Source organism: Rhipicephalus microplus, chromosome 6 (genome assembly GCF_043290135.1).
Source record: "Rhipicephalus microplus isolate Deutch F79 chromosome 6, USDA_Rmic, whole genome shotgun sequence".
Classification (NCBI taxonomy): Eukaryota; Metazoa; Arthropoda; class Arachnida; order Ixodida; family Ixodidae; genus Rhipicephalus; species Rhipicephalus microplus.
This window is the reverse complement of record NC_134705.1, coordinates 170331497-170350699: the sequence shown is the minus strand read 5'-3', so window position 1 is coordinate 170350699 and position 19203 is coordinate 170331497. Positions and strand designations below refer to the sequence as shown.

Below are 19203 nucleotides of genomic sequence, written 5' to 3'. Positions count from 1 at the left end.
AAGCAGGCTTTCGTGGTCTTCTATTTGATTTAAAACCACAGCTTTCATATTTTTCTTTAACAGAACAGCCACCCCCCCCCCCTCATGACCCACGGTCACGTCTGAAGACCGAAAACGATAAAGGAAAGACGCAGTCGTCAGTGATATCGCTGGTTAACCAAGTCTCAGTTATTACTGCTACGTCGGGGTTGTGCGCAAGTAATGCAATTTCCAGGGATTGGGATTTATTGACAACACTTTGGGCATTCATATTCAATACAATGAGCCTGTTGCGATAAGAATCGCTGCCGGGATCATGTCACTTCGACTGCGACTGCGCGGGGGACAATATGAGCTTCATTCGTCTACCTGTTAAATCATCCCAAACATATGTTTCGTCATTAATTTTAAGTTTATCGTCATAAAGTTTTGGATCCAGCCCTTCATCCTTATCCTTGCGTGCCGATTCCCAGAGAAGTTTTCGCTTGCGGAGAGTTTCTTTGGAATAATCATTCTGAATGTAAATTTTCGATCCTTTCAGCTTCTTAACGTTATTGAAAACAGCCATCTTCTCATTGAAGTCTTGGAAGTACAAGATTACTGGTCGGGTTTTTTGCTCGCTTCTACCGCTATCATTTTCACTGTTACCGGTCTCCTTGATGCGTTTTCCCAGTCTGTGGATACGCCCAACAGATGCAACCTTCACACCAAGCCGTTTATCAAAGATGTTGCCGATAACCTTCTCCTTCAGTTCATTTTCAGATTATGATTTAGCCTCGGGTACACCAAAAACAAGCAAATTTGACCGCCGGCTGTAATCTTCGAGATTCACTACCTTTTGCTGTTGCGAAATAACCGACTTATGGAGCGACTGCAGATGTTGTTCGATTGGTGCTATAGGCTGCAGGGAAGTTTGAAAACCTGTCACATGTTTCTCGATCTGTTCAAGTCTAGTCATTACACTGCAAAGCGAAGTATCAAGCTTGCATTGCAAGGCTTTCATTTCAGATATATCGTTCTGCATTGACTCCTGATTTTTTATAAACTTATTTAATGATTTATGGATATCTGGACCAGGGTCACTCTCAACATCGCTACACAACAATATTTTGAATACAGAAAAACACTCTTACGCAATGCAAAGACAGTGCCGAGGGCACGGCAGAACCACTAGTAGCATGTCATCACTTCGACAAGAAGAATCATGACCAACCTGGATAAGCAAAACGGGTGGCATGCTTAGAGCCAAGTTCGACAGTGGTTCGCCGTGCCCAGTGAAGACGAAGCGATGCAGCTCTTCTTTTATACCCGGTGGCCCTGGTGACGTCACACCTCCAGCGAAGTGGCCGATAGGCGGACAGTCAGGCGCCGGTGCGTCATGCCAAGATGTCAAGTTCGTAGTTTATACCGGTGGATTGCCGAAGTTGCAGAGCACGTTGTTGAAACCAGTGAAACCAAGAAGAAGCTGGATAAGCAAAACGGGTGGCATGCTTAAAGCCAAGTTCGACAGCGGCTCTAAGCATTTACACCTGTTGCTAACAAAATTCCTTCTAGGCAGGCCCGTAGCCAAAAATTAATTTTTCGCGTGGTGGGGCACCTGTTGAAGTCCTTGACAAACCCCTACTTTCACTATTTATTCTCAGTAAAACAGCCCCCTCCATCCAGATTTCGTGGGGGGGGGGGGAAGGGGGCCTCCTAACCCCTCCCCCCTGGCCACGGGCCTGCTTCTAGGTGTAAACCTCTGAGAAAAAAAAATGCTAGGAGTGCAACTGGGCCGCGAAACGACAAAACGCGAACGTGTGCCGGCCATTTGAGTGAAGCCAGCTTCCAGGCAGATCTTACACTGATGACGTCACGTAGGCTTGCGGAGGCCTGAAAAAAAGTCTAGGTGGTGTTGCCTGGGTTCGGTAATGTCGCAAGCCGACCAGCCAAGCGCGCAAGCTTCGCCACCAAGAAACCCTTCTCACCCGGTCACCAGCCTTTAAAAGGATCCTCCGCTGTTCGCAGGGCTTCCGGGTGATGACGTTGAAGACTGACTCGAGGAGTATGACCACGTGATTGTTATCAACAACTGGGATGAGCCTGCGAAACTCACCCACGTTGCATTCTATTTAAATGGCGTCGCAAAAACATGGTTCTTTAATCACGCCACAGATTTTTCGACATGACCCGCCTTTACACGTTAGCTCCACCAGATTTTCGCCAACCCGTCAGTGCGCTCGGATATCGCCAAGAAAAGGCTTGGTGCACGTGTTCAACGCCCCGGCGAGTGTTGCACTTCTTACATCGAAGTTGTTCTCGCCCTTTGCCGCCGCATCGACAACTATATGGCGGAAAACAACCTTGTGCGCCACCTGCTAATAGGCATTCCGACCGTCGCTTTTAATGCACTTGTGGTGTAGAATCCCCAGACCGTAGCCGATGTTGTCGCTACCTGTCAGCGCCTTGAGGAGCTTCAGACCACTATGATGCAACCTGATATGTCTTACCTGAGCTCAAGCCATGACACAACAGAGCTGCGCGCACTGATCCGCTCTGTAATCCACGATGAACTTCATGCACAGGCTTCACCTCGCCAACTTGATATCCGAACGACGCCACCTGCTACTAGTTTACGTGATGTCGTGAGGGAGCAACTGGCCTTGATCACTGGTACACCAGTACCAAGCTCACATCCCGTGCCCATTCCAATTTATGCTCACGTTGCTGCAACGACACTTGTGCCCCACCTAAGCGTGGCCTCGATGACTGTCACACCTGTCCCGAGCTCATATCCTGTGGCCATGCCAACTTATGCTCAGGTTGCCGCTAGGACACCTGCACCCCATCAAAGCCCAACGCAGCTACCAGCGCCCGAGGTTCATGGTTCGCTCAACTAACTTGAACCGCGACAATCTGCCCAGCCTTACAACAACTGGCGCACTACGCAGCCGACTTGCTTCTATTGCGGCATCCGTGGTCATATCTGAAGGTTTTGCCGACGCCGTCCACAAGACGAAAGACAAAGCTACAATGACTTTGAACGGGACGACTTCTACCCCACGTGACCACCCTATCGCCGACTGTATCCGAACAGCACACCTCGGTCACTGTCTCCGCAGAACTTTAGCTCAGTTGGCAGTTCCCGTTTCTCACGTCGTCGCTCACCTCCACCGATGTGGCGTTCCTCTTCTCCTCTCTGACTTTCTACTTCGATTCCTGACCGCCAAGTGGAAATCTAAACAGTGCAGCTTCAGGAGGGAAAGCTGCATCTTTCGAAGGGCGCCAAAATCCCTTGTACCACCCATCGAATGTGTTATTGATGTATGTTGAAGGTATACAGACAGAGCCACTGGTAGACACAAGCGCATCACTTTCCGTAATTCGTGCAGACGTTTGGGCCCGTTTGAAAAAAGTTAGGACGCCATACGATGGCCCTCCCCTTCGTTGCGCAAATGGAGTCCCTATTGAGCCTTCAAGGGTTTGCACAGTCCGCGGTTTCATAGATGGCATCCTCACCACATTCAGTTTCTTGTACTTCCTTTGTGCACTCACACAGTATTTGTAGGATGGGACTTCCTTTCTTCGGCATCAGCTTTCATATCGTGTCGTCAGCGAGTAATTCAAATGTCAGCTATTGAGAGTTCATCCGATGTCGATCCGTACAGCTTCCGTTTCGTTGCTGCCACTGATTGTTTCATTTCGCCAGGAGATGAACAAATTCTCACGATCGCTTCGGATACTATAGTTAACGGTGACGTGTTCATAGCTCCATCAGTTCGCTCCAAACCTGCGGCACTTACCATAGCAGCCGGCCTTGTGTGGTTTAACGACGGTAAAGCATTGGTCACCACCTTGAACCCAACTTCTTTGCCAGTGATGCGGCCCCAGGGCACTGCTTTGAGCTGCTTCGCTGACAGCAAGCCTTTTTCGCTGGTTCCCCTTCACGCAGAATCACCGTCTTTGTCTGATACAACTGATACCAAGGCTACTAATGTTGCTTTTAATGCTACCATAAGTCCTCACCTCACTGCCGAGCAAAAGACAGACCTCGTGGACCTTGCCCAAAAGCACAGCCTTTCATTTGACGTACATTCCGCAGTTCTGCGCTGCACCTCCGTTGCAGAGCACAGCATCGAAACCGAAGGCAGCTCCAATGTGTGCCGCCGCCCATACCGTCTGTCTTCGGCGATGAAAAGATGGGACGCATAAATTATGCTCGCAATATATATATATATATATATATATATATATATATATATATATATATTTCAAAAAAAACAAGCACGTAGGAAAAGTTGTTTTGTAAAGGACTGACGTTTCGGCCGCGGGACCGGCCTTCACTCCGACGAAGGCCGGTCCCGCGGCCGAAACGTCAGTCCTTTACAAAACAACTTTTCCTACGTGCTTGATTTTTTTTGAACTTTTACTTCCGGGTCCTATGTTAGCACTTCATTATATATATATATATATATATATATATATATATATATATATATATATATATATATATATATATATATATATATATATATATATATATATATAAGTCACCAGAAGAAGCGAACGAGCAAACGAAAAACGATGCTTTATTGCCAACGTTACGGCCGGGGACCGGCCTTCGTCAGGGCATACGTGCCCTGACGTATGCCCTGACGAAGGCCGGTCCCCGGCCGTAACGTTGGCAATAAAGCATCGTTTTTCGTTTGCTCGTTTGCTTCTTCTGGTGACTTATAACTCGACCGGAATCCAGGAAGACTTTTAAGAAATATATATATATATATATATATATATATATATATATATATATATATATATATATATATATATATATATATATATATATATATTGTAACGGGGTTTATTTGCAGCGCAGAAAGCGAAGCAGTCAGCAGCGTCCGGCCAAGCGCAGCAAGCACGAGCTTATGCTGATGGCGATGCCCCTGATGCGCCGAGAAATGCCGCTGAAGCTCCTATTCTTCACTACAATCGCCCTCCGCACAAAAAGACGCCATCCTGGCGGATTAGGGAGAAGAAACGACTAATGGGTCGTAATATGGCTTGAGACGAGAGACGTGGACAGTGTCGCGGCCGCGGTAGCGTAGGTCTGTGGATGGGATGATGGGCTCCACGATATAGTTGACGAGTGACGTTTGCTCTACAACGCGGTATGGCCCGATGTATTTGGGAAGAAGTTTTGCGGAGCGGCCAGGCGCGGTAGCAGGTGCCCGAAGCCATACTATTGAACCAGGTGGAAAGTTCGGAGCCGAACGGTCCCCAGTCTGGCGGGATTGCTGCTGCCACTGGTCCTCGGTAGAAAAAGAGCGGGCAAGCTGGCGGCATTCTTCAGCATGTCGGGCAGCTTCGGACAGAGTTGTACTTTCGGACTCATAAGGTTTATATGGAAGAATAGTGTCTACTGTATTTGAAGGTTCTCGTCCGTACAAAAGAAAGTATGGCGAAAACCCAGTAGTAGCTTGTACGGCAGTATTATACGCGCAGGTGACGAACGGGAGAACTTGGTCCCAATTTGAATGATCAGAGGCGACGTACATCGACAGCATACTTCCAAGAGTACGGTTGAAGCGCTCCGTCATGCCATTTGTTTGAGGGTGGTACGCTGTACTTGTGCGGTGCACGATTCGGCATTCGTTGAGTAATGCCTTCAAGGCGTCAGAAAGGAAGGCACGGCCTCTGTCACTTAAGAGCTCGCGAGGGGCCCCATGACGCAGAATGAAACGTTTCAACAGAAACGTTCCAACGTCACGGGCTGTGGCAGTCGGCAGCGCGGCTGTTTCGGCATAGCGTGTCAGATGGTCTATCGCAACAATAATCCAGCGATTACCAGCTAGAGTTGATGGTAGTGGTCCGTAAATGTCAATGCCGACGCGATCAAAAGGTCGACTAGGACAAGGAAGAGGTTGTGACGGGTAGACTTGCCCGGGAGGTAACTTTTGTCGTTGGCACTGAGCACACGAGCGAATGAACTTTCGCACGTAGTTATACATGCCACGCCAATAATATCTGAGTCGAAGCCTAGCGTATGTCTTGAAGAGGCCTGCGTGGGCGCACTGTGGGTCCGCGGGAAAAGCTTCGCAGATGGCAGCTCGAAGATGGCGGGGTATCACAGGGAGACACTTGCGACCGTCAGAAAGGTAGTTGCGTCGATAAAGAAGATCATCCCTTAGACAAAAGTTGCTAGCCTGGCGGCGGAGAGCGCGAGACGGCGAAGGAGTGAGAGGATCAGAAAGAATGCTTATGAGGCCACTGATCCAGGGATCCTTTCGTTGTTCCACCGTCATGTTGCGCAAGGCGGATGACGCAAGTGCAGGCTCGAGAGAAGAGAGGCAAACACCTTCATCCGATATGGGTGAGCGAGAAAGGGCGTCGGCGTCCGTGTGCTTACGACCCGATCTGTAAATAACGCGGATGTCGTATTCCTGAAGTTTGAGCGCCCAGCGAGCAAGTCGTCCGGAAGGGTCTTTAAGTGTGGATAGCCAACAAAGGGCGTGGTGGTCAGTGACGACGTCGAATGCGTGACCATACAGGTAGGGGCGAAATTTTCCAAGGGCCCAAATAATAGCTAAACACTCTTTCTCGGTCACGGAGTAGTTAGCCTCGGCTTTCGTCAAAGTACGGCTTGCGTAGGCGACGACATATTCATCAAACCCTGCCTTTCGTTGCGCGAGCACAGCGCCAAGTCCAACACCGCTGGCATCAGTATGAACCTCCGTGGGAGCGGAAGGATCGTAGTGGCGGAGGATGGGTGGTGAAGTCAGCAGGTGGCGTAATTTGGTGAATGCATCGTCGCATGCTGGTGACCAGGTGGAAAGGTCCTTGTCGCCACTAAGAAGGTCCGTAAGGGGCGCACATATGGAAGCAAAATTTCTAATAAAGCGTCGGAAGTATGACGACAAGCCGACAAAGCTTCTAAGTTCCTTCAAGTTTTTTGGCTTCGGAAAATCGGCGACTGCTCGAAGCTTGGCGGGGTCGGGAAGTATGCCGTCCCGCGATACGACGTGGCCAAGAATGGTGAGCTGCCGAGCACCAAAACGACACTTCTTGAGGTTGAGTTGAAGGCCGGCGTCGGTGAGACGTGTGAGGACGTGCTCGAGACGATTTAAATGGGTGTCGAAATCGGTGGAAAAGACAACTACGTCATCGAGGTAGCATAAACATGTGTTCCACTTGAGGCCTCGTAAAATAGCGTCCATCATTCTTTCAAAAGTGGCTGGAGCGTTACAAAGGCCGAAAGGCATAACGGTAAACTCGTATAACCCATCAGGTGTGACAAATGCTGTTTTCGGTCGGTCAGATGCTTCCATAGGAACTTGCCAGTATCCAGACCGTAAATCCAGCGAAGAAAAATATTCTGCTCCCTGCAAACAGTCAAGGGCGTCGTCTATTCGAGGTAACGGGTAAACGTCCTTGTGGGTGATCTTGTTTAAACGTCGATAATCCACACAGAACCGAATGGAGCCGTCCTTCTTCTTAGCAAGAACGACCGGTGACGCCCAGGGACTGTTAGAAGGCTGTACAATACCCCGCTGGAGCATGTCAGCAACCTGGTCGTCAATAACACGGCGCTCCGACGCTGAGACTCGGTAGGGGCGCTGCCGTAGAGGCGTATGGCTTCCTGTGTCAATCTTGTGAGATATGTTCGATGTGCGACTGAGGCCAGAAGCGTGGCTGTCAAAAGAAGTACGAAACTTTTGCAGCAAGTTCACTAACTGGCTTCGTTCTGACGAAGACGTTGCGACATCGATGGAGCGGTGGAAAGCGTCAAGGAGTGACTGGTCAACAACAGAGTCAGAAATGAGTGCGCTGAGGTCCGTAGAAAGTAAACTAGATGGAGCGTCAAAAATGTGACGGGCGTCGATCGGATGCACGTGACCGAGACATTCACCATAGAATAAAGGTAAAGGCCCTTCTAGCGTATTGTACACGAGCATCTTCGTGACGCCATGGTGGAGAGTAAGGAGAGCAATGGGCAGTGGAGAACATTTCCGTTGAATGAACAGGGCAGAGGGCGTAAATACAACATCACCGTCGGAAATAGCGTCACACGACACAGTCACCAGCAGAGAAGAGCGCGGTGGTACGGTGGTGTCGTCGGAAACAAACAGTTTATAACACGGCAGGGAGGCTTCGACAGCGTCAACATCGGGAAGTGCAGATAGCTCAAGTTCAGCGCGACAGCAGTCAATGACGGCATTATTATTCGCAAGGAAGTCCCAGCCGAGTATCATGTCATGGGAACACGAGGGCAGCACTACGAATTCGACAATATACACAATCCCTTCGATGACGACTCGTGTGGTGCAGGCTGCGAGAGGTGTTACACTTTCTGCGTTAGCCGTTCTAAGAGAGAGGCCGGATAATGGTGTCAGAACTTTGCGGAGTTTGCGGCACAGGTTCATGGACTGGACGGATAGAGCGGCTCCGGTGTCAACAAGCGCCATGACGACGATACCATCGACTGACACTTCAATGACGTTAGCTGGACAGGGGCGAGGACTTGTGCATGGCGACGGGGACGCAGTTCGTGCCTCGGGAACTGCGGCCGTTAGTTTTCCTGGTCGGTAGGTCCGGAACGGCGACGCATAGGGGAAAGCGAACGTCGACGTGGAGATGGGGAGCGGCGGGTCGGGCCGTGTGGACGATCAGAAGGAAAGGAAGAGGAAGGAGGGCTTGAAGGCGTAGACGAAAACTGAGGGTCGAAAGAGGGCATTCGTCGAATGTTCTGGGCAGCCTGGCGACGACGACAATAACGTGCCACGTGGCCAACACCACCACAAGAAAAACATATGGGACGGTTGTCGTAGGTCCGCCATTGGTCGGAGTAGACTCCGACTTGCGGCTGGGGGGCAGAAAACTGCGGCCGAGGCGGTATCTGCATAGGCGGCGGTGAATAGGTCGGCGGTGAATAGGTCGGCGGTGAATAGGTCGGCGACGAAAAGGGCGGCGGCGAATACATAGGCGCTGACTGGAACGCAGGCTGTCGAGGTCGAGCAACGGCTTCGGCGTACGTGAGAGGTGCGGCGACTGGGGGAGGTTCACGGGCGGGAGGAAGAACTTGTGCGACCTGGTCTTGAATGAAGTCGCGGAGTGTAGACGGCGATCTGCGTGGTTGATCGGGTACACAGGACATCAAAGAGAGCTGACGAGCGACCTCAGCGCGGATGAACTCTTGGATCTTGGAGAGAAGAGGGGCATGGTCTTCTCCTATGCCAAGGGTGGAAAGGCTGGACGAAGAGTCGTCGAGCACCGAGGGACGTCGGGTGGAAAGACGCTGCCTGCGCAACTCGTCAAAACTCTGGCATAACTCGGTCAGTTCTAGGACAGTGCGAGGACTCTTTGAAAGCAACATTTGGAAAGCGTCGTCCTCAATGCCCTTCATGATATGCTTGATCTTAAGCTCTTCGGACATTGACTCGTTCACTCGCTTGCAAAGGTCCAGAACGTCCTCAATATAGCTTGTAAAATTCTCACCAAGCTGCTGGGACCGAGTATGTAAGCGTTGTTCCGCACGGCGTTTGCGTACCTCAGGCCGTCCGAAAACTTGTGTGAGGCTCGTTTTGAAGGCCGACCATGTAGGGAGTTCCGCTTCGTGGTTTATAAACCACAGCTTGGCCACGTCCGACAGGTAGAAAGAGACGTAGGCCAACTTGGCGGTGTCATCCCATTTGTTGTGAGTACTCACTCGCTCGTACATTGAAATCCAGTCGTCAACGTCCTTGTCTTCTGTGCCTGAGAAGACAGGGGGATCTCGCAGACGCAGACAACCGGCGCAGAGAACAGTAGGCGGTGCCGGTGGAGGAGTTGGAGCGGCGCTTGCGTCGGTAGGCATAATGGATGGTAAAGTGCGATTCCGAAGCTCCAGGGTGATCGAAACCCAGCAGAATCCACCACTTGTAACGGGGTTTATTTGCAGCGCAGAACGCAGAAAGCGAAGCAGTCAGCAGCGTCCGGCCAAGCGCAGCAAGCACGAGCTTATGCTGATGGCGATGCCCCTGATGCGCCGAGAAATGCCGCTGAAGCTCCTATTCTTCACTACAATATATATATATATATATATATATATATATATATATATATATATATATATATATATATATATATATATATATATATATATATATATATAGTGGGAGTAATAATTCAATGGGCCAGTTAGTCTTCGTGAAGGTATGGGATATGGCACAACGGGAGCGTTGTCAACAAGGATAAATATATTTATTTCCCAACAGTTTCGGGAGGGGACCTCCCTTCATCAGGGGATGAGTTATACTGACATGAGCTTCCAAACTTCCTTGCTGCCGCGTCCCTCTCGCCTTGAAAGACGTTTGCGAGAGTGAGAGGGAACTGGAAAAAGGAAGAAAACAAAAAAAGGGGAGAAAAAAGACGAAAAAAGAAAGAAAAGAAAGAAAGTAAAAAAGAGGAAGAACCACTGTCAACACTGAGAACGAAGCCAACTGTCCGTCTACATCCACCTACGGTTCATATCACGTGCTGTTCAGTTCTTGTCGTGTGTCGGGCCACCCAAGATTGTCGCCGCGGTGCCCGGAGGGTTCGGGACGGCGTGCCTAAAGAAAGGGGTTTCCCCGTAATTGGTCGTTCGGCGGGCGGCGGGTGGTGTGTGTAAAGGAAAGGTTTCTCGTTAATGGGTCGGTCGGATATTTACCCTTAATCTTCGTCCGTTTCCCTTCAACGGTCATGAAGTGGTAGGCGAACGTAAACACTTTGTATGTGCATGTGAAAAAAAAAATTAAGGACAGTGTACACGTACGAGTCAGTCAGAAAAAAGCATGGTCTCCAGCTATCAATCTTTGTCACCAATTTTCTCCTGGCTTACTTCTCGGAGGCAGTTGAGTTTTCCGGGGTCCTCGTTGATACCGGCTACTAATGTACGAAATTTGAAAATAAAATATGCCTCGCCACGCTGTTCGCGCTCGCGTCTGTTTGAAAAACCGGACTGCAAAAGAGTTACGCTAATATTTTCAAAACTGTGGTTTGGCAGGCGCAGATGTCTAGATAAAGGTAGCTTCGGCAGTGAAGTGGCGTGGTACCGGTGATTATTGAACCGCAGCCGAAATGGCGTGTCTGTTTGGCCGATATATTCTTGTCCGCAGATGTTGCAATGTAGCATGTATATTACGTTACTTGAGTCACAATTAAGGCTTTCAGTTATGCAGAATTTGAAATCCGAGAAGTTCGCTTTGGATTCACGTGTGTGAGCATCTGTGGGCATACCTTGCATCGAGATTTTCCGCAGGGATGGCACCCTGATTGAATTTTGGGGGTGTTTGTTTTTGCTCTGACAAGAATGTCCTTCAGATTTTTATCCCGGCGGTACACCACGTGAGGTGGCTTCGCGAAAATAGAAGTTAGTCGTTTGCTTTGCCTGATTATGTTGAAATGGCGGGAAAGTATGTTGTTGATTCGTGGCGCTGATGAGGAGTAAGTTAGTACAAGGTTCGTTTGGGAAGTCGTTTTAGGTACTCTGTTTGGTCCCTTAATTATATCATTCCTGTTCACGTTGCGAGCACGTAGTATGGCATCGTCAATAATGTCTTCCGGATAATTTTGTTTCAATAAGGAATGCTTTAGGTGTTCCGCGTGTCTGTCTAATTCCCGCATATCGGTGCATATTCTTTGGTACCGGTAGGCCTGAGAATATGGAATACCCGTTTTGCAATGCTTTGGGTGGCTGCTGTTGAAATGTAGGTACATTTGACGGTCTGTAGGCTTTTTGTAAAGGTTTGTTGACAAGCGGTCATTTTCGACCGTGACAGTAACGTCCAAAAAGTTAATGGTAGTTTTGGAAATTTTGTGCGTGAATTTTATTGACGGGTGGCATTTGTTAAAATCCTCTATGAAGCGGAAAAGACTTCCCTCATCATGGTTCCATATCATAAAAATATCGTCTAAGTATCTTCTGTAGTAGAAAGGTTTCAAGGTGCGTCCCTCAATGAATTGGATTTCAAGTGAAGCCATAAAGGTGCTCGCGAAGTTTGGGGCCATTTTCGTGCCCATTGCAGTGCCACTGACCTGAAGGAAATGCTTGCCATTGAATTCAAAATGGTTATAATTTAGTACAAGTTCAAGAAGTGTAAACAGTACCTCGCCACTTACACTAGTTGATGAGTCAGATTTTACATATTCAGAAACCATAGCCGCTATTCCGTCGTGGTGGGGTATGTTGGTGTACAGTGAGCAGACGTCCATGGTCACCAGAAAACTGCCGCCTGGGATGTCGAGACTTGAAGTTTCGCAGATGAAGTGGTTTGTGTCCTTTAGGTAATAGGGAAAATTTGGGGGGATGTTTTTTATTAAGGAATTGATGAATTCTGATATATTTTCTGTTGATGTGCCGTTACTGGATACTATCGGACGTCCCGGATTACCTGCCTTGTGTATTTTGGGGAGCAAATAGAATCGACCGGGAACAGAGTGGGCCGGTAACATTGCTTTTAACATTTTGCCGGTAATTTTCTCGTCCCGGCGGAGATTGTTTATGGTTACTTTTATCTCCCTTTCAAATTCGGCAGTCGGGTCCGTTGGAAGTTCTTTGTAGAATTTTGTGTCTGATAGCTGTCGTTCCCCTTCCTTCAAGTAGTCCGACGTATTTAGAATTACTATGCAGCCTCCTTTATCGGCCGGTTTGATAGTAATTCCAGGGTTTTTTCGTAGTTCATCGAGTGCCCTTCGTTCTGACTTTGATATGTTGTTTCGAAATGGCCGATTTTTTCCATACGCTCTGATGATATCTTTTTGAACTGCTGATATATACATATCGAGGTGTTTGTCCCTCTGCTCACCCGGACACCATGATCTGTCACCACCAATCACTCTATTCTCGTTCGTACAGTCCTTGCGATCATAAAAGTATTCACGGAGGCGGAGATTACGCGCAAAGTTATCGAGGTCTTGGTACAGTTCAAATTCATTGAATCTACCGGATGATGGACAAAAGGTCAAGCCTCTCGACAAAAGTTGAAGCTGAGCGGGTGTGAGTGTTGTGTTTGACAGATTGAGGACATTTTCCTCATAAGTTTTCGGCTGCTCTTGGCTATCACGTGGCACGGGAGTGTCATCGTCATATTCGAGAGTAAGGATGTTTTGATTAGGATTGCACTGTGGTTCTGAGTTCCCATTTTTCTCCTCAAAGTTAGGTTGTGGTACGGGTGGTCCCTGGTGTTCTTGTACGGCCTCATTCCTATTTTCCTGCTGCAGAGCAGTGGAGCTACTGCAGTCCCGCTTGAATTTTCTATCTTTTACCACTGAAATTTCGCCTCTCTTCTTTAGTTCATATCTTTCCAGTTCTCTTGCCTCATGCTCTCCGAGATTAGATACCAATTTCTGCGTGGCCTCCGTGACACTGTGTTCGGCGGCCTTACGCAGACAATGGTCCGCAATGACCCGAGTCAGTTGCAAGGACGCTTCTAGTAATATTTTTTCCCACTTCCCCCTTTCTGCTTCACTTAGTGTAGACATTGAGGGGTTGCAGGCTAGGCGGAGACCCTTAGGTGCAATTTCGTGAGATAGATATTTGTTTAGTTGTTCTGCGTGTTTTTCGTATTGCACCCGCTTTTCAATGATTTTCCTAATCGATAGAAATGAGTGGGACCATGCGTGTTTAAGACTGCCCGTACCTTTTGTTTCCTCGTGTCATTTGGAAGCCGCCGCCTTGGTCTTCGCCGCATTCGTCCGCCTGGTGTTGTAAGGCCTCGCTGGTGGGAGTGGCGACGTCGTCACTGCTGGGACCCTGGATGGCTCTTTGTGTCCCTCGGCTCCCTGTTGTTGAGTGGGTTTGGCACTGGAGTTTGCCGTGCAAGCCGTTGCCGCCGATCTCTGACTCACTGGTGGGACCCGCTGGCTCGCTGGCCTCGCTGGTGGTAGTGGCGACATCGTCACTGCTGGTGCCCTGGATGGCTCTGTGTGTCGCTCGGCTTCTTGTTGTTGAGGGGGCTTGGCACTGGAGTTGTCCGTGCAAGCGATTGCCGCCGATCTCCATGCCGCCGACGTCCATCGCAGCTGCACCCTCGTGTGCTGTGCCAGCAGCGCGACTCCCTCGAAGCTTGCATGTAAGCCGTCAGCAGCCAGGAAGCGGCGCAGCGGGAGTGTTGAGAAACCATGTTCGACGTAATAGACGCCTGCTCCCAACAACCCGTAGTGGCAGAGACGGCGGGCCTCTCTGCTGAATCGCTGTACCTCCATATTAAACCGATTCATTGATCGCCAGTTCGAGTCCCGCCGTCGGCGATTGGGTGCGCGAGGTAGTGGCAGACTAAGATGCAGTGTCTTGATGTTCGGGCGCATCTGCCTCATTCGCTTCAATGCCTCCCTCAACGAATCCAGTGATCTTGAAGAGCTCGTCTTCAGGATGTCCGTGGTGCCCACATGCAGAAACAACGTGTCCACCCGGTAAGGTAGGTACTCAAGTAGCGCCGGAATGTCCGAAAACATAGCACCACCATAGGAGATGAAGCACGGCGTCGACGAGTCGTTCGGGCTGAAGTGAGTGTGGACGTACCGCATGATTGAGTCCCCGATGACGGCACACTTCGTAGGGTAATTTGGATATCTCCGCGACAAACGCTCCGTTGATGATGTACTGGCAGCCATGGTTCAGGTCAGTGGGAGTTCCCCTCCCGAAACTGTTGGGAAATAAATATATTTATCCTTGTTGACAACGCTCCCGTTGTGCCATATATATATATATATATATATATATATATATATATATATATATATATATATATATATATATATATATATATATATACACAGAACGTGATGGCGACGGCACAAAGCTGCCGAGAATGTACATATATTTGATATCACAATCAAAAGGATAGGCCTATCCACTCTGTGAAGATGGTCGAATGGCTAAGCTCTCATAGTTAAACTGGCTGTTGCACCAAGTGTAAGCAGCTGGCTTCTTGGCGATAAGCACAACGTTTAACAATCTTGAGCCAGGTGAAATCAATACGTGAATTGGCTACACGGCATCTTCGGTCTGGTAACGTCGATTGCGTTGGTGGTACAGTTCGCGCCGCGGTGGTGCATCGCTGTGCAGATGCACGAGGCATACCCATTCAAAATAGGGCGAAGCCTATATATCCTAGTCTGTACCATCCCCTAGCGAAGTCGCTTGTGGTTACGAAAGCGCCGAAGTCTACATTCTTCGCTAGTGAAATCACGTGAAGTTGTGTCACTGCCACTAGATTTGAAATGAGTACTTTCACACAAGATTGGTCAAAGCCAGATCACGAGAGCTGCTGGCTTAGCAGAAGGCCTTTCAGCGGATGCCACCTAATAAAGAGAGAGATAAATATGCGAGGAAAGGCAGGGAGTTCAACCAGACGCACGTCCGGTTCGCTACCCTGCATTGGGGGAAGAGACGAAGGGGAGAAAAGATATAAAAAAGAGGGATGAAAGATACATACAATCACGAGCACAATCGGAGAAGCACACGCAGTCTACAGGCGGTCACTCAGGTTCACCACCTAATGCTACTGTACAAGTTACTACTACTACTACTACTACTACTACTACTACTACTACAACAACTACTACTACTACTACTACTACTACTTCTACTACTACTACTCTACTTGTACTACTGCTACTCTCTGCTACTACACCCTGGCATATGTAAGGCTAAGGCAGCTTTACTTTCAATAATTGGTCTTGGCCTGCAGATTTAATGAGATCAATACCTTACCGGATTCGTTGCTTCCCCCTTTCAACATATCAGGAGGCTACCTATTGTTGCGTTATGTGTAAATTATTCAACAAATCGAAGCACTTGGCCGTTGTATATGACCATTTAAAACAGTGATATTCGTGCGATTCAATTTGAGAATAACACCTTATCACACTGCAAATTCCTAACCTCCTAGTCGGTTATGTGTTAGCCGCTGGTTATATTTGCAGACAATGACTTACGTTCTTCAACTAGAATTTTTGCTTTCTAAAAAAAAATCAGAATAGGTTAGCCTTGAAGTTTTATGCTACACTGGCGTGTACGACTTTTTCTATCTTTTATTATCCTTTCTTCATCTTGCGGGAATATGAAGAATTTATTTACGATGCCATCACACGCATTTAGCTATTAGTATATGTCATCCACGTACGTGTTATACTGTTTGATTCTTCCGCCGTTGAACATGCCATGCACCTAGCCACAGAAGGGTGATCAAGTGGGAGAGAACATAAGAATGTGCTAAGTGAATGTGCCCTGTTCTCGAATATGCATCCGTAGTTTGGTTCCCTTACAAACACTGTGAAATAAGCTTGCTAGATAACATTCAGCGAAAATCTATCCGTTTCATTGTTCATAACTATAGCCGCCACTTCTCGCCGACCACAGCCCTTCAATCATTAAACATCCCATCACAACTCTCGCGATACCAAAACGAAGATTTAAAATTTTTATACGGAATTATTAACTCCTCCTCCGGCCTTGGTCATGGTAACCTCATCACATTTACTGATTATCGTTGTACCCGCAGTTCCCACGCCTTGAATGCAACACCTTTCTTTGCTCCTACTAATACCTTTAAGTACAGTTTTTTTCCGCGTGCGATAGAACTGTGGAATTCCCTGCCTGGTAGCATTCGCTCCTTACCACTAACCGACTTTAAAGTTGCGGTTGATGAATATCTTAGTGACGCGTAATTAACTTCATTTTTACTTTTGCTTTGTTACGACTGTACTTGCTTCACAATTTGTATTATTTCTTTGTATTTTTTCTTGGTTGCCTAGTATTATATAACGTCCCATTCCTGCGATAGCCCTGAATAGGGCTGCAGTATGTATAAATAAATAAATAAATAAATACTTTCAAAAGGTATAATTTTATGCACACCTTTCCAATTCTTCTTAACCTCATATCGATAGTACCTCCAATAGCACTTACCATGTGGGTGTAGGACGGAGACGAAAACGAATATTCTGTACAATTGTTCCGCCATTAATCGTCGAGAGCGACGTTAGCAACCGAGCGTTATAACAGTGCAAATAGCGTGATGTCATGGCCACACTTATAACCTCGCTTTGTTCATGCATTTTTTTTCTCAGTCAGCTTAGCGTTGTCATTATTTGTGAAGCAGTCGCGATCATTTATATACCTATAGAAGCGCTTGTGTGCGCATCTATGAAACGCTTGATAAATAAAAGATATTGTCAGCAGCTTCCAGACAGTGCTTGTGAGCTGAACTACGACGCGCTTGTTTTTAAACTCTAGCAGAATGAAATTGCGATCGCCGCATTGCATTGTATGTGTCCAATGCCTATTTAAAAAATAAAGTTATTTTTTGCAGCAACAAGGCTTTGCTTGTGTATGAGTACGTGTGTTGTGCTTCGTGAGAGCAAGGTGACAGAAAAGTTCTGTAAGAAGATGGAAATAATACATTATTAAAATAGGTTGTAAACGCTCGCAGAATACCTAGTTATTACGAACCGTTTGTCCGATATGATAATAGCGTGCTAGCTTATAGCTTACAGTCATCGATGCCAATAAACAATGAAGCTTAATATATCGGAAACATTATGAAATGGCCATAAATATTAGTATCATAGGTCCCCTTGTGCATGTTTCGCGAGCGTCAACCATGATTGTAGCCCTCCGATCATACTGTTCGCTAGTTTCCTCGAGCTCTTGGAGGCGATAGCCACCTACGCTGGATCACCAAGAAGAAATAAATTTTCTAGCTGCAGATTCTATTAGTGACCTGCAGTTGCTATGGTCCTGCCGCATAAATTGGGACTACCGCAGTGCAGTATACATATGATGAAAAACAAAGTGAACAGCTACATTAACGTGTGTGCGTTGCTTTCTTCACAATTACCAGTGGTCAAAATGAAAAAAAAATGATTTTGAGCCTTTGTTAAACGTTCTCCGATACCTCAGTGGCTTGTTTTGCAATTTTCGCAAGTTTGTGCCTCAAAAGTGCATTAAACGCAATCCAAAACATCCGTGGTACAAACGGGAAATCATTCAACTAAGTCGCCGTGTAAAGCGACTTCGCAAAGGTCGTCCTCTTTTGTCAGCTGCGCGATCACCACTGCTTAATTCTTTGAAGTGTACTTTGAAGGCGAAAATGCAGGAAGCGAAAAATTTCTATTTCAACAATACATTGTCACGGTTTATGGTAGAAAACCCGACCAAATTTTGGAAGTCTATTAACCCGAAGTCATCTGTTCAGTCTTGCTTCCTTATAAATGACCAATCATGCTCCGATTCTAACACTATTGCAGAAAGCTTCAACAACTATTTCAAGTCCTTTTTCTCTCGTGATGATGGCACTATTCCAGATTATGCTTGCAACTTTGTTCAGTGTACAATTCCAGACATCACAATCTCTTGTTCAGGTGTTCACAATTTGATACTGAAATTAGATGTGACTAAAAGTTCCGGTCCTGATGGCATTCCTAATACGTTCTTGAGGCGGTACTCCGAATGGGGCGCTCGTTACTTGACTGTCATTTTTAATAAATCGTTTGCGTCGGCCACTGTTCCCATACTTTGGAAGACAGCTAATGTTGCCCCGTTGTTTAAATCTGGCAATAAGCAGCTCATTCCCAATTATAGGCCAATTTTCCTATTTTCAACAAGCTGTAAACTACTGGAACATATCATTCATAAACATATTGTTGAGTATTTGGACGCAAACAACCTTCTGCCCCGGGGTCAGCATGGCTTCCGAGCTGGATTTTCTACAACAACGCAGCTCCTAGAATTCACCCATGACATTGCCACATTACTTAACAAAAGAGGTCAGACAAATGCAATTTTCATAGACTACTCGAAAGCTTTCGACAACGTATGCCATAAAAAACTTCTTCTAAAACTCAGTTCCTTTCTTAAAGATTCTAAATTACTCAGTTGGATTGCGGATTACTTGCGTTCTCGATCTCAGTTCGTTACTTTCAACCAGGTGCAGTCATCCCCTGTTGAAATCACATCCGGTGTGCCGCGAGGCTCTGTGCTAGGGCCTCTGTTGTTTATTATATTTATTAATGATGTTGTTAATGTCATCTCTGGAACCCCTGTAAACATACGTCTGTATGCCGATGATTGTGTACTGTATAACTGCATTACTACCTTTCAAGACCAGTCAGTCCTCAACAACGTATTCTCGTTATTCTGCGATTGGAGCATAACGTGGCAAAAGCCCATAAATTACAAGAAAACTGTAGCTATGACTTTCTCAAATAAAAAACAGCCTCTCAGTT

The 19203-nt window shown here is 47.3% G+C and overlaps 1 protein-coding gene across 1 annotated transcript in view; it reads right to left on the bottom strand.

Moving 5' to 3' along the window:
- The window catches only part of LOC142765648 (papilin-like), a 63804-nt gene extending 46849 nt beyond the window's left edge, over positions 1-16955 (bottom strand). Inside the window, exon 1 of the mRNA XM_075866990.1 lies at positions 16886-16955. Within this exon, the coding sequence (XP_075723105.1) occupies positions 16886-16940 (55 nt within the window). The 5' untranslated portion in view covers positions 16941-16955. The remainder of the gene's footprint in view (positions 1-16885) is intronic.
- Between the last annotated feature and the right edge of the window lie 2248 nt (positions 16956-19203).